The sequence below is a fragment of the Babylonia areolata genome, chromosome 35 (genome assembly GCF_041734735.1).
Source record: "Babylonia areolata isolate BAREFJ2019XMU chromosome 35, ASM4173473v1, whole genome shotgun sequence".
Lineage (NCBI taxonomy): Eukaryota > Metazoa > Mollusca > Gastropoda > Neogastropoda > Buccinidae > Babylonia > Babylonia areolata.
Window position 1 is genome coordinate 13,977,757 of NC_134910.1, and position 15,000 is coordinate 13,992,756.

Below are 15,000 nucleotides of genomic sequence, written 5' to 3' on the forward strand. Positions count from 1 at the left end.
TGTGTGTGCTTATGGGTCGGTGTTTTTTTCTCTCTGTGTGTGTGTGTGTGTGTGTGTGTGTGTGTGTGTGTGTGTGCGTGTGTGTGTCTTCAGTTTAACGTCTTTCCACTTGAAGTGATATTAGAATGTGTGTGTGTGTGTGTGTGTGTGTGTGTGTGTGTGTGTGTGTGAGTGCGTGCGTGCGTGCGCGCGCGCGCGCGTGTGTGTGTTTGTGTGTGTGTGTGTGTGTGTGTGTGTGTGTGTGTGTGTGTGTGTGTGTGTGTATGGTGTATTTTGTGCCTTTTCCTGCGATTATTCGTATCTGCAGTTTTGTGTGTGTGTGTGTGTGTGTGTGTGTGTGTGTGTGTGTGAGTGCGTGCGTGCGTGCGTGCGCGCGCGCGCGCGCGCGCGTGTGTGTGTGTGTGTGTGTGTGTAGGGTGTATTTTGTGCCTTTTCCTGCGATTATTCGTATCTGCAGTTTGCAGTTTTGTATTGGTGTATATAGACTTTGTTTTTTGTCCACTCCTATGCCCTCATGTGCTCTTGTGTGGGATAATGCACTATTGTTTTTATATAGTCTCATGTGAGGCGCTCAGAGCCCATTATATGGGAAATTTGCGCCACATAAGTACAATATATCATCATCATCATCATCATCATCATCATCATCACAGAATTATATTTTGTTGCATTCCATTGATGATAACATTATCATCATACTGCATAATAATCTATTACATCAACAAATTTCTCCGTTTGGCACTTCGGACCACCGTACAGCGCTGCCCGTTCTCTCTCTCTCTCTCTCTCTCTCTCTTCTTTCTTTCTTCTCATTCTGTCTTTGAATAACCCGACCGATCTCTTTCCACGAGATGATGGATGACAAATCACAACATCTCCACAATGTCTCACAGGATTCCAGAGCTTCTGACAGCGGAGGAGAGAAGCCAGCGGAAGGCCCGGAAGACGGCAGCACCCTGTCGGGTTCAGCGGCGGAGAGCAAGGACGGGAAGGGGAGCCTGTGTGCTACGCAGAGTGCCCATGAGACCCAGGCCCAGCGAGACCTTCCTGGAACCCACCTGGATGTGCAGGCTCAGAGGAGATCCGCCAGCGAATCGGACGTGTGAGTGGTGGTTGGGAGTTTGTGTGTGTGTGTGTGTGTGTGTGTGTGTGTGTGTGTGTGTGTGTGTGTGTGTGTGTGTGTGTGTTGTATTGTATTTCTCTTTTTTTTTTGTCACAACAGATTTCTCTGTGTGAAATTCTGGCTGTTCTCCCCAGGGAGGGCGCGTCGCTATTCTGAGAACGCCGAATAGTTTTTAAGGGGGATTTTTCCTGCGTGCAGTTTTATTTGTTTTTTCCTATCGAAGTAGCTTTTTCTACAGAATAATGTGCGCAAAGTGCATGCTTCACACGGGACCTCCGTTTATCGTCTCATCCAAATGACTAGTGTCCAGACCACCATTGAACGTCTAGTGGAGAGGGGAGGGGAGTGTGGGGTGGGGTAGGAGGGGCGGGGGTGGGGTGGGTGGGTGGGGGGGGGGGGGGGGGGGAGGGCTATGTTGGCGACTGTACCGTGATTCGAACCAGTGCGCTCAGATTCTCTCACTTCCTACGCGGACACGTTACCTCAAGGCCATCACTCCACTGTGTGTGTGTGTGTGTGTGTGTGTGTGTGTGTGTGTGTGTGTGTGTGTGTGTGTGTGTATGTTTGTGTGTGTGTGTGTGTGTGTGTGTGTGTGTACATGGGTGTGCAAACGCGTGCACGCGTGCGCGCTTGTGTGTGTCTGTATGTGTATGTGAAAGTGTGCATATACATAATTATGTGTGTGTGTGTGTGTGTGTGTGTGTGTGTGTGTGTGTGTGTGTGTGCACACTCGTGCATTTGTGTGTGTTTGCATGTATGTTCATGTGTGTGTGCGCATGGAATCTTAAGTTTTTTAAGTATCTCGAGGTCAAGGTAGCTTCAGTATCTCTCTCTCTCTCTTGTCTCTCTCTTTTAGATGATATTGCGTCGTTATGAGTCATTGTTTGATATTAATCCACTTGGATTAAAAGCAACAACATCACTCAAAGGCAGCAATATAAAACGATAATAAAAATTCCCGCTTCCAGGTTTTGGGACTCTGACCAGAGAAACCGGAAGCTGACGATGGGCCAGACTTCCGGAGCAGGGGACACGACTGCGCCCGCTACTTCCTTTAACGTCATTTCCACTTCCGCGGCAGCACCCGCCTGCGGGAATCACACCTTGAACGTGTATGCATCAGGTAAGATGAGACAGTTGGGAGTACACCTGTTCGTACCTCTGTCCAGACAAAAGGTCACACATTTATGTCTTCTCCGTCGTAGTTTGTTTTTCCATATTTATTTTGATACCTAGTTCTTCTCCGTCATGACGAGCTTTCTATATTAATTTTGATACTTAGTTTTATTTCAGTCTTTTCATTCCATCTGTTTAGATTTACAAAATATTTCATATTCGGAATCGCGATTTTTTTCTGTGGCGGTTACTGGCAACTTTCAGCCTTACGCTTCATATGTCTTTCTGTCTGTTCGTCCATCCGTTTGTCTGTCTGTTTACCTGTCTATGTCTGTTTATTTGTCTTTTCACGTATTTATGTATGTATGTATGTATGTATGTATGTGTGTATGTGTCTGTCTACCTATTTGTATTGTATGTATGGTTTGACACATTTTCAGTTCGTTTTTAGCTTTTTGGTACACCTCGAGGTGTTCTTTTTTACATGTTGTATAACCACCTGATGTCAGTTTTCTTCGTGTGCGACCAAGTCTATCATCCTCCATCCATCCACCCTCACCACCTCATCCATCACCCCCCATATCCCATCCCTCACCCCTCAACATCCCAACTATCACCTCATCACCCATCCATCTCCCCTCATCCTTCCAACCATCACCCCCAGGGATCGAATTTAATTCTCTCTTTTTTTTTTTTTATGAGTGCCCAATTGTGGTTTTGGGTGCCAGCATAATAAAATGAAATAAAATCTTCCTTCGTTTTAACGGTGTGTCAAGGAATGTCTTTCTGCTAGGCGTCATTGTACACGCGCTGGCGCTTTGATTCGTACTCTGCTGTTTATTCTTTTTGTCATCCTGAGCTTTTGTCTCTGTTTCGGAAGCCTTTCTTTTAACATTGAAGATGGAGAACATCGTTCGTCGCAAACGCGCCATGAACACCAACATCCGATCGCGCACGCAAAGATGCTGCTCCACGAAGCGATCTGCAGCAGGCGACACTTTACAGTTCAATCGACCGCGACTGAACTTGCTTTCTTGGTGTATCTTTTAATTAATTTTCTTTCACTTCTATCAGTTTTTGAGTGCCAGCTGGGCACTCTCGACAGAAAATCTGCGTGCCCGAACCAACTTTTCGTAGCATTTGCACCCGCTGAATTCGAACCCTGATCCCTCACACAACACCACCATACCCTATCCATCACCCTTAGCCCCATCCATCACCCCTCATCCATCACCCCTCATCCCCCATCCATTACCCTTCATCCATCACCCCTCATCCATTACCCATCATCCCCCATCCATCACCCCTCATCCATCACCCCTCATCCCCCATCCATCACCCCTCATCCATCCCCCCTCATCCCCCATCCACCACCCCTCACCCCTCATCCATCACCCCTCACCCCCCATCCATCACCCCTCATCCATCGCCTCCCATCCATCAACCTCATCCCCCATCCATCACCCCTCATCCATCCCCCCTCATCCCCCATCTATCACCCCTCATCCATCCCCCCTCATCCCCCATCCATCCCCCCTCATCCATCCCCCCTCATCCCCCATCCATTACCCTTCATCCATCACCCCTCATCCATTACCCCTCATCACCCATCCATCACCCCTCATCCATCCCCCCTCATCCCCCATCCATCACCCCTCATCCATCCCCCCTCATCCCCCATCCATTACCCTTCATCCATCACCCCTCATCCATTACCCCTCATCACCCATCCATCACCCCTCATCCCCCATCTATCACCCCTCATCCCCCTTCCATCACCCCTCATCCCCCATCTATCACCCCTCATCCCCCATCCATCACCCCTCATCCCTCATCCATCACCCCCCATCCATCACCCCCCCTCCATCACCACCCCTCCATCAACCCCCCATCCCTCATCCCCCATCCATCACCCCTCATCCCTCATCCATCACCCCTCATCCATCACCCCCCCATCCCTCATCCCCCATCCATCACCCCTTATCCCCCATCCATCACCCCCATCCCCATCCATCACCCTCATCATCCCCCATCCATCCCCCATCATCCCCCTCATCCCCATCATCCCCCACCCCAATCATCACCCCACCCATCCACACCTCATCCACCATCCATCAACCCCATCCATCTCCCCTCACCCCATCCATCACCCTCCATCCCCTCATCCATCACCCTCATCCCCATCCATCACCCCTCACCATCACCCTCATCCCCATCACACCCCATCCCCCCCACCCCATCCATCACCCCATCCATCACCCCTCATCCCCATCCATCACCCCTCATCCATCACCCTCATCCACCATCACCCCCATCCTCCATCATCACCCCTCACCATCCCCCTCATCACCCCTCATCCATCACCCCTCATCCCCATCACCCACCTCATCCCCACCCTCACCCCCATCCATCACCCTCATCCCATCATCCCCATCCATCACCTATCCCCCATCCACCCTCATCCATCCCATCACCCATCCACCCTCACCCCTCATCCATCACCCCTCATCCCCCATCCATCACCCCTCATCCATCACGCCCCATCACCCCTCATCCATCACCCCTCATCCCCCATCCATCACCCCTCATCCCCCATCCATCACCCCTCATCCATCACCCCCCATCACCCCTCATCCCCCATCCATCACCCCTCATCCCCCATCCGTCACCCCTCATCCATCACGCCCCATCACCCCTCATCCCCCATCCATCACCCCTCATCCCCTATCCGTCACCCCTCATCCATCACCCCCCATCACCCCTCATCCCCCATCCATCACCCCTCATCCCCCATCCGTCACCCCTCATCCATCACCCCCCATCACCCCTCATCCCCCATCCATCACCCCTCATCCATCACGCCCCATCACCCCTCATCCCCCATCCATCACCCCTCATCCCCGATCCATCACCCCTCATCCATCACCCCCCCATATATCACCCCTCATCCCCCATCCGTCACCCCTCATCCATCACCCCCCATCACCCCTCATCCCCCATCCATCACCCCCCATCCATCACCCCTCATCCATCACCCCCCATCCATCACCCCTCATCCATCACCCCCCATCCTATCACCCCCTCATCCCCCCATCCGTCACCCCTCATCCATCACCCCCCATCCGTCACCCCCCATCCATCACCCCTCACCCATCACCCCTCATCCATCACCCCCCCCATCCATCCCCATCACCCCCCATCCATCACCCCCACCTCCCATCCATTACCCCTCATCCATCCCCCCTATCCATCCCCCCTCACCCCCCATCCATTACCCCCCATCCTCCATCCCCACTCATCCCCTTCCATCACCACTCATTCTTCATTCCCCATCTATCCCCTTCTTCCACGCACCCACAGAGCCCAACCCACCCACCCCCAGGATAACTAGATGGTCCTCGTCGATCCCGACGGACGAACCACCACCATCCCCTTCTTCCATCACCCTCACTCCCATCGATCTCCCCTCACCCCCTATCCCTCATCCCTCATTCATCATTACTCAGCATCCCTCCATTATTCATCATCCCTCGTTCAATGCACACCTGAGTCTCGGTTTGTCGGCAGCCCACAGCTGGGTTGTAGTGAAGATACATACCAGAGGAAGTGCGCATCATCAGCATTGCAGTGCAGTGCAGTGCAGTGCAGTGAAGTGTAGTGCATTGTAGTACAATATGTACAATTTCACATTACCCCTCAATGGGTACATTGTTTGTCTGAACGTACACACACACAAGTCACAGAGGACATAGAAACTGAAGAACGTGACATTCAGCCATCGTCAAAGACATGCAGAGCAGATCAGAAACGGAACAAGCGTGTCTCCTCCAGTGCAATGCCAACATCATTTTTTTTTCTTTTCTATTCTTGGAGTTGCTGGATGGGGCTGGAAAGTTTGCTTTGAACACACACTCACACAGACAGACAGACAGACACACGCACACACACATACACGCACGCACGCACACACACACACACACACACACACACACACACACACACACACACACACACACACACACAACCACAACAAAATACATCCACAGCAACAAGAAGAACAACAACAAAATGCAGACTTACCGGCTCAGCTCCAGTTCCACATTTTGATTCGTGCTGGTGTCGCTGTGTTTCTGACCTTTCCTTCTTTCTTTCCTTCTTTCCTTCTTTCTTTCCTTCTTTCTTTCTTCTGTTGTGATGACTGGTCTCTTTGTTCCAGGCAGCTGTATTTCCTGCCCCGTCACAACACAGGGCGACCAGCACTGCTTCAGTCACAGAGAAAACTGCACGTGCCCTGGAAAGCCCGTTCCGTTCCCCAAGCACCCAACTCAGGATCCTTGCAGCGGATGGACTTCTTCCTCCCAGTCATCTATCTCCAAACCAGACGCCGTGGGCCAAGATTCCTCTCCTCGTCTGTTGTCCGAAGCACCACAGAGGGACAATCAGCCGCAAACTTTGTCGCACATTTCGGGAATTTTCTATTCTGCTCCGGGAGTTGCCGCAACAGGAGAAGGAATTGGGTGGAAGGTAGCCAAGCGTCAATCCCAGACAGAGTTGGAAAAACTGGGTGTGAAAGAAGCAGGACTCAGCTGTGCCGGTCACAGTTCGAAAATTGGAGGAGGGGTTTCAGTTTTGGCTGACGGCAGATGCGTGTTGAATATTGGCACGTCCAACGAAACTCACGCAGACAACCAGAACACCCACTTCTCAGCTCAACAGTATCACTCTGGAAGGGGGCTGAGCACTGGTGTTGCGGAGTCTGTCCACTCTGGTTTCCTGGCAGAGAGATGTTCAGGGAGTGCTATAGTTCCTCCTGCAACACTCTCCCTGACCGACAGCATCTCCTCCAAACCCTACGCCCAGGTTTTCCCACAGGGGCAGGCCCCAGATTCACCACGTTACCCAGTCAGTTGGTGTTCCAGTGATCACACCTCCAGCAAACTCTTCTCCGAACCACCGGTTTCTCTGACTGAGGCGGCTTTTGCTGAGCAGATAGCTTGTTCAGGTTCAGGATTCCAACCGGAGTCCTTCACCAGTGGCTGGGACGACGCCTCAGCGAGCCTTGACAAAGAATCCAAATGGAACGTGGCGCAAAACTTAAATGTTGATGGCAGGAGCTCCACGTCGATACTCTTGGCTTCAATGTACCATCCCCAGAACATAGACCACGCCATGTCCAGACTTCCAGCGGTACGGGCTGTCACGGACAAAAGCTCTCCCCGAAAGGAGGGCTACCTGGATCCCATGCAGGACACTCTGGGTGTCGATCATGGCTACAGTCCCAGAAAGATCTTGACACGCAACGACCTCAAAGCCGCCGAGGACGAACTAACAGCAGGATACAACCCTAAAAACCTCCTAGGCGCAGGCCCTTTGCAGACCTTGATCACCTCCGGGGACAAACACTCAGCAGGGCAGGACCAGCTCCCCAGGGAGTGGATGCCTTTGTCCACCTTCATGCTGCCAGCCAGCGCATCCACCGACTCCTCGGGCACCTCAGTCAAGGAGAGCAGACTCATACAGTGCTACTCGGCGAACTGCGCGTCCCCAGAAGCTCAGCCCTCCCCGAGGAAAAGCTTTGCTGTCCATGACAACGACAAGGTCGTCCCTGGCCAGTCCAGGATGGTGTCTGACACGCTCTCCGAGGCTGTGGAGGCGGTGTGTGCAGGGGGGAGTGAGGGTCTGGCCAGTTCTGCAGCAGCCCTGGGGTCTGACGACGTGGCCTGTGGGGCTCTACCTGCCGATGGCGGGAAGAAGTCTGCGCATAAAGAACGGATTCTGGAAGAGATCAGCGCCTGGTTCATTGACAATTCAGGGTCTGTTGAGTTTGTCTGTGTTCTTCTTCCTCGGTGTGATTCTGTTGCTGGTTTTGTCTGTCAGTCATTCCTGTTCACGGTTTTTTCTCTCTCCTTTTTGGGGTGTGGGGGGGTGAGTGTGTGTGGAGGGGTTGGGGTGGGATTATGTGGTTGCTTGCACTGAGCTGAGTGTGTTGTCGACGGATTGGTGTTCTTGTTTGAACGGCGCGCGCGCGCGCATGTATGTGTGTGTGTGTGTGTGTGTGTGTGTGTGTGTGTGTGTGTGTGTGTGTGTGTGTAAACTTTTTTTTCTGCCAATAGCTTATCAGCCCAAGTAACATGGGGTACAAGTAGCGAGAATAATGATGACAGGGAGACCGGCAGACAGACAGACAGGCAGGCAGGCAGACAGACAGACAGACAGACATGACACGCAACGACATTTCTTTATGTCTGCAGCAAAGTAAGCTATAAAGTCCAGGGGGGGGGACTGAATATATGTTATGTACATATCGCAAGACGAGAGAGAGAGAGAGAGAGGGGGGGGGGGGGCTTAGAAAAGTTTTATTGAAGAGGCCTCTGGCCCATTAAAATTGGGGTGAAAATGTACACAAAGAGCAAACCTTCCTAAATACTTTTTTTCACTTCGTATTGTCAACACAGCTTTTGCTATAAGGTTAATAAAGACAGACAGACAGACAGACAGACAACATACAGACAGTAAAAAACACAAAATCTTCGCAATCTCTTCATGACACTCTCTTCTGTGGCTGACATCCTCATCCAGAAGAAGCACACGCAAATAGTGTTAGGACCCCACCCTTCCCACCACCACCACCATCCTGCTCCCTCACTGGAACTGACGCTACGTTGCAGATCCAGTGTTGTTCCAGGCAGAAAAGAAGCAGAGGCAGACTCCGACCTCCGACAATATATCCCCGTGCGAATCAGTCACAGAGGACCTCTGGTAAAGTCTTGGAATAATAACGATAATCATAATAATGATAATGTTAATAATAATGATGATAATGATAATAATAATAATAATGATGATGAAAATTTATGCAGCGCCTTCCAACGCTGAAGGCGCTTTACAGCAACAACAAAACGTAATACCTAAGAAACAAGAAACCTTGGAGTCGTTCTTTACTCAAACCTCAGCATGCATGCTCAGGTAGTAAATCTGATACGCATAGTCAGTTGTGAACTTCGTCGCATCCACTCTATCCGTCAGTACCTTTCTGTTGAAACTACTAAAACTCTGCTTTTGTGCTGACCTTATCAGTGTTCACACTCCCGCAAGAAATCTCCGCTCTTCCTCTGACTGTTACCTTTTGAAAACTTCCTCGTGTCGATACAAGAACCTATGGTGAACGTTCTTTCTTCTTTGCTGCTCCTCACGTCTGGAACAACCTTCCTCGTCATATCCGTGCATCTGATTCTATTTCTGCTTTTCGCTCATCACTAAAAACTCATCTTTTAAAAACCAATCTTTAAGTACTCTCACCTTCCTTGTTCTCCAACACCACCCATGTCAGCTCACTTTTGATGTATGTAGAGTGGGAAAGGGAGAGTGAGGGGAGAGGAGAGGGGGCAGGGGGGTTGGGGGGGGAGGGGAGAGGTTGAGAAAGAGTGGTCATGAATGTTTTGTGTGACTTTTAATATTTTTCTTTCATGTAAAGCGCCCTGAGCTCTTAAGAGAGAAAGGGCTCGATATAATTGTGCATCATCATTATTATTATGGTATGGTTTGCGCGCGCACACACACGGGCAACCGCACCCACACTCCCTCTCTCCACCCTCACATACACACATCACAATCAAGCAATCAATCTGGAAGGGGGAAAAAACCAAACACGTTCTTAAATGAAAAGGAGGGACAGGCCTTAATCATAGTAATGGGTCAAGAGATTTTGTTTTCAGACCTGATCTGATAGACTGCATGGACTGACTGTGTGGGAAAGAGTATGATAGAGAGTTCCAGAGCTTTGTCGCTGTGAAAGAAAAGGCTCGTTGGCCATGCTGTTTGTGTGTGAAACTAGGAAGCTGAACGAGTCTGGAATGCAAATTATTCACACACAAAATGAAAAGAACCCCACCCAAAAACAAAAAACAACAACAAAAGAAACAACAAAAAACAAAAACAAACAAGCAAAACAACAACAACGAAAAAAACCACTACATTACCTTAAGTTGCTCCAGCACTCTCTCAATACGCTTTTTGCTGTTTGACGAACCAGTGTAGAACAGAGGATAGATACGAGTTCAAGATAAGGCGATATTATTAAAAGCGTTCTATATGATTCCCAGCAATTTGAAACATCAATCTCAAAGGTCATATGCCACTCAGTGGTGTGTAGCTCACTGTCATTTCAGTTACTGGAAGTGTGACTGATGATGACCCCATCCACCCAAGGCCTCCGACATTCATTTTATTTATTTATTTACTTATAAAAATTTTTTGGTTTATAGTTTATATATTTTTTTTAGTACTACCCCAGCCCCCCACATCCCCACGTCCAATCCCTCACCCATTCTCCACACCCATCGTCTGTGTGTGTGTGTGTGTGTGTGTGTGTGTGTGTGTGTGTGTGTACTGAAAAAGAATGAATGCATATGTGTCTAAGTCACCTTGTGAATAAGCAATAGATAAGCAGGAAGACTTATAGTCTGAACAGGATGTCCCCCCCCCCCCGCACCTCCCCCCTTCCCCCCGACCATCAATTCCTTCTCCCCAACCACTTCCACGATTTCAGACAGTAAATTTAGAAAGACAAACAAAAACAAACAAAACCAAAATTAAAAAACCAAACACAACCAACCAAACCCCAAAAACAGCAACTGATTATCTTATACACGAGAGTACACTTTAGTTATGCTGGATGCTAAACGTGTGAAGTGTTGGCCTAATGGTAACGCGTCCGCCTAGGGAGCGAAAGAATCTGAGCGCACTGGTTCGAATCCCACAGTCGCCAGTATTTTCTCCCCCTCCACTGGACCGTGAGGCAATACAATATAATACAATGCAATGCAATACAAATCATGGATAAAAGTGGGTATTTGGAATGCGAGGCGAACGTTCTTATGGTTATGGAAAGATTCGTTAACGATACAAAAGTTTGGGATGCTAGATAGCTTTGGCTTCGAGTTTTTAGTCCTTATATTGCCTTGTCAATCAACGGGACTTTTCAGTAAGAAGCAGACATTAGGAACATTGGTAATGAAGCTTTGTAAGAAAAAACAGAAATTATGAAACTGGACTAGAAAGCGGGTATCGCACTTGAGTCTTTGAAGGGCTTTGATCTCTTGTTTCGGGCCCCTTTTTGCGTTGCTGAGGTTGATACAGTAATGGATATTTGTGATTTCATCATCACGTTAAGCAGTCTTCATCAGAATCAAGAACATTGGAGAGGGCTGGGGATAGGGCGCTTGGAGGAAGAGACTGTTTAACTTGGATTTTTTTTTTGCTCTATGTGTGTGTGTGTGTGTGTGTGTGTGTGTGTGTGTGTGTGTGTGTGTGTGTGTTGTTTTCACACGTAAATTGAATTCATTAAAAAATCATACATATGCTGAAATTTTTTTTAATTATTTCCCTAAGACGAATAAGGCATGGAAATTGTTCACCTCATTTTGTTTCCCCCGCAGAATCACAGTGGTAATCACCATGCAGGTGAAGAAGCTGAGAGGCAGGGGCTGGTGCTACAAGACACGGCCCAGACGTCTCACCTATCTGAGGACCTGGACCTGGTCCAGCTGAGTCAGCACGGCTCCTCACTGGAACACCCCAAAGCACCTGCCACCGCCCCGAAAGATGGCCAAGAGAGCGTAGTAGCCACTGCCACCAGCACCAGCACCACCAGCACCACCACCAGCATCAAAAACGGTGGTCTGTGCATGCTGACAAACGCGTCTGGTGGGAAAGGACTCGGGGCCACGAGTGACCCGACTCTGAGCAGTGCTTACGTTTCGCTGTTCCCGCTCAGTGCCAGCCCACAAAAGCAGGGCGTGGGTCAGGCTGCTATGCCAGTGCAGGACAAGCACAGCAGCGCCATGCTCACTGTCAGCGAGGGTCGCAACATGGCTGTTCAGAGCGCCAACAGAAACCTGATGGAACAAAACGTGCTGACGCATATCACCAACCAGAACGTCACGAGGCAAAACCTTTCCTCGCAGATCGTGACGGGACAAAATCTTCTCGCTCAGAATGTCTCGGGACAAAACTTGATGGGACAAAATGTCACAGGGCAAAATCTTATCGCTCAAAATGTCACGGGACAGAATCTTATTGCACAAAACGTCACTGGACAAAATCTCATCGCGCAAAATGTCACGGGCCAGCATGTTATCGCGCAGAAGATCACGGGGCAAAATTTCATCTCGCAAAACGTGACTCAGAACGTGGCAGGACTCAACCAGAACGTCAGCAGGCAAAACGTTATCACACAGAACGTGTACCAGAACGTGGCGGGGCGGAACGTCACCGAGTACAGCGTCAGGCAGAATACCACAGCACACAACATCCCCATCGACACTTCCAACACAGACCGCGGTGCCCGTCTCTTCAGTGAGGTGGCACGGGCTATAGGACACTGTGGAAAACAACCTCCCAAAGCGGTCAGTGGTGGTGGTGGTGGCGGTGGATATGCCTCAGGCAGGGACAGTGGGGGCAGCAGTGGGACCTCCTTCCCTGTCCGAACTGACCACTTGTGCAACCAGCACCTCATCCCCGAGCAGTTCCGCAAGTTGATCGTCCCCGACATGGACAAGATGATGCAGATGGGAAGAGACAATGCCTGGAATAACCCGTCAGACGCCTTCACCTCGGCCTCTTCTTCCAGCCTTCAGCAGTCGAGAGCAGAGTCTGGCGCCAAAATCACCCCGACCTGCCGCATAGGGGCCGGCGAAAAGAACGCCGTGTCCTCATACACCTCTCCCCTGCAGCAGTGCACTCAGGCGGTGGAGGATTCCAGCAACCCTGCCGCCTCTGGGTACCCCTCCCAATCCTCTCAGGGATTCCACATAACTGCTGAAGAACTCTTCGCCAATTATGAAGCGGCTGTCATCGGTTCCTGGAATCATCATCATCAGAGCTCCAAAGCTTCTGTGTTCAAAGCAGAGAGCCTTGCGGATGACGCGGCACAAGGACATGGCTCTGCCTCAACCGATCTTGGTTCCTCAGGGAGGAAGAAGCAAGGGAGCTCTGGAGGATTTCCTTCCAGTGCCCCTGCTGTTCCCGTCCTGCCGGCAAAAGGGAACGGGAATGGAGGTGCTCGCCATCAGACCCACGCAGCCAAGAACGTCAATCAATCAGTGGGAGGGGCGAGAGGCGTGTGCGTGGAACAGAAAATGCAACAGCCAGGAATCTTCGGCTCCACTGTCGCGGTCACACGAGAATCCAGAGCAGGATTTTCCCAGCCGCAGCAGCCGCAGCCACAGCAGCAACAGCAGCAGTCGCAGCAACAGCAACAATCCCTCCCCTTCAGCAGTCACAACGGCAAAGGTCGCGAGCAGGTGATGACAGCAGCCTATTACGCCAACACCCGCTTAAATGACGTCATGACCTACGCCAGCATCAACATCCCGGGGTTGCCACGTATCCCGATTCTGTCGCCGCAAGCCGCCGCTCAGAACGCCTTCATGATGAAGGCCAACAGCATGAGGCCCTGTCTGCAGCCCAACCTGTCCGTGCCTCCCCCGGGCTTCATTCCCCTCATGCCCATGCCCACGGGACCCACCTTCCACCACCACGGACCCGGGGGATACCCGGTGGGGCCCGTGTTCCAGCCCGGGGTCTTCCACTCCCCCAACTTCATCGCCATGACCCCTCCCCACCCTGCACCCACCTTCATGCAGCAGACCAAGGTCAACATCTGCGCTAACGTCAACATCAACAGTAGCGTCTCGGCCACCTTCAACATCAACGGTAGCAACAACCGCAGCGACAGCAACAACCCCGTCCTCTCCCTCAACAACAGTTTCCGTGTCCCCACCGTGTCCTCCTCTTCCCCCTCCCCCATCACCGCCGTTACTCCAGACTGCGGGAGGAAAACGGTGGGTGAGAGCAGAGGGTCTGGGAGGTCGTCAACCTTGGGAGGAGGGTGGACTCCCGTGACGGCGGTCAAACCGCCCTCTGGCGTCTCCTGCAAGCCCCTGCCGGGCAAAACTGAAGAGTCCGTTCCTGATCACCTGCACGTGGGGCACAGCAGCAACCCAGTGTCGGCAGACTCTGACCTCCTCAAGTCAGCTGGACGCCACAAGGGTAACTCGGAGGACGGCTGGGGCAAGGACGATGCCGGCGGAAGAACGGAGATGGACAGAGGGAGAGGAGGGTGCCACAGCAGTGACGCCACCTCTGTCATTCGACCTCGAGGCTCCAACGTCGACAACCTCATCCACGTCTTCCCACCCCGCCAGTAGACGCTGGGGAAGGGGTGAGGGAGTATGGGAGGGGGGTGGAGGCGGGTTGTTGTCTCAAGGACAGAGCGGTACGGATCAGATGATAGGATCAGACAGTGGGCTGTACCTCCTCGCGCTAACTGGAGGGGATCTCTGCCATGTCCGAGGAAATACTGTGATATGTACACTTCCAGTCATTCTCTTGAGTTGTCAGCATCGGGTGCCGGTCAGTACCTTTGAAGCTGTGACTGCACTGGTTGCCAGTAAGGTGTTCCCTCCCCACCCCCTCCCCCAACCCCTGCCAGTTGTTTGTCTTGCTGAAAGAATGTTCACTTGTTCAGTTTTCTGTTTTTTCTACTGTGTTCTTAATGTGATTAGCGTTTCACAATCGACCAAGATAACCAAACATACAAACGATAAAAAAAAAAGACAAAGTGCTTGTCTTTGGTTGTGTATATCCTACATTTTTAGTTCCCCTTTAGTTTCTGTTAATGAAGCTGATGGAAAGTGATTAACGACAGGGTCGTATTCACACACACAAAAGACTTTGTGCTTTAATCGGTGAAGAAAAAC

At 50.9% G+C, this 15,000-nt stretch overlaps 1 protein-coding gene across 1 annotated transcript in view; it reads left to right on the forward strand.

Annotated features, from left to right (window-relative positions):
• LOC143278099 (uncharacterized) overlaps nt 1-15,000 on the forward strand; it is a 25,588-nt gene that overhangs the window by 9,012 nt on the left and 1,576 nt on the right. Inside the window, exons 5-9 of the mRNA XM_076583132.1 lie at nt 894-1,102; nt 2,092-2,246; nt 6,456-8,052; nt 8,908-8,998; nt 11,677-15,000. The exon at nt 11,677-15,000 is cut by the window's right edge and continues 1,576 nt beyond it. Coding sequence (XP_076439247.1) covers nt 894-1,102; nt 2,092-2,246; nt 6,456-8,052; nt 8,908-8,998; nt 11,677-14,448 — 4,824 coding nt within the window. The 3' untranslated portion in view covers nt 14,449-15,000. The remainder of the gene's footprint in view (nt 1-893; nt 1,103-2,091; nt 2,247-6,455; nt 8,053-8,907; nt 8,999-11,676) is intronic.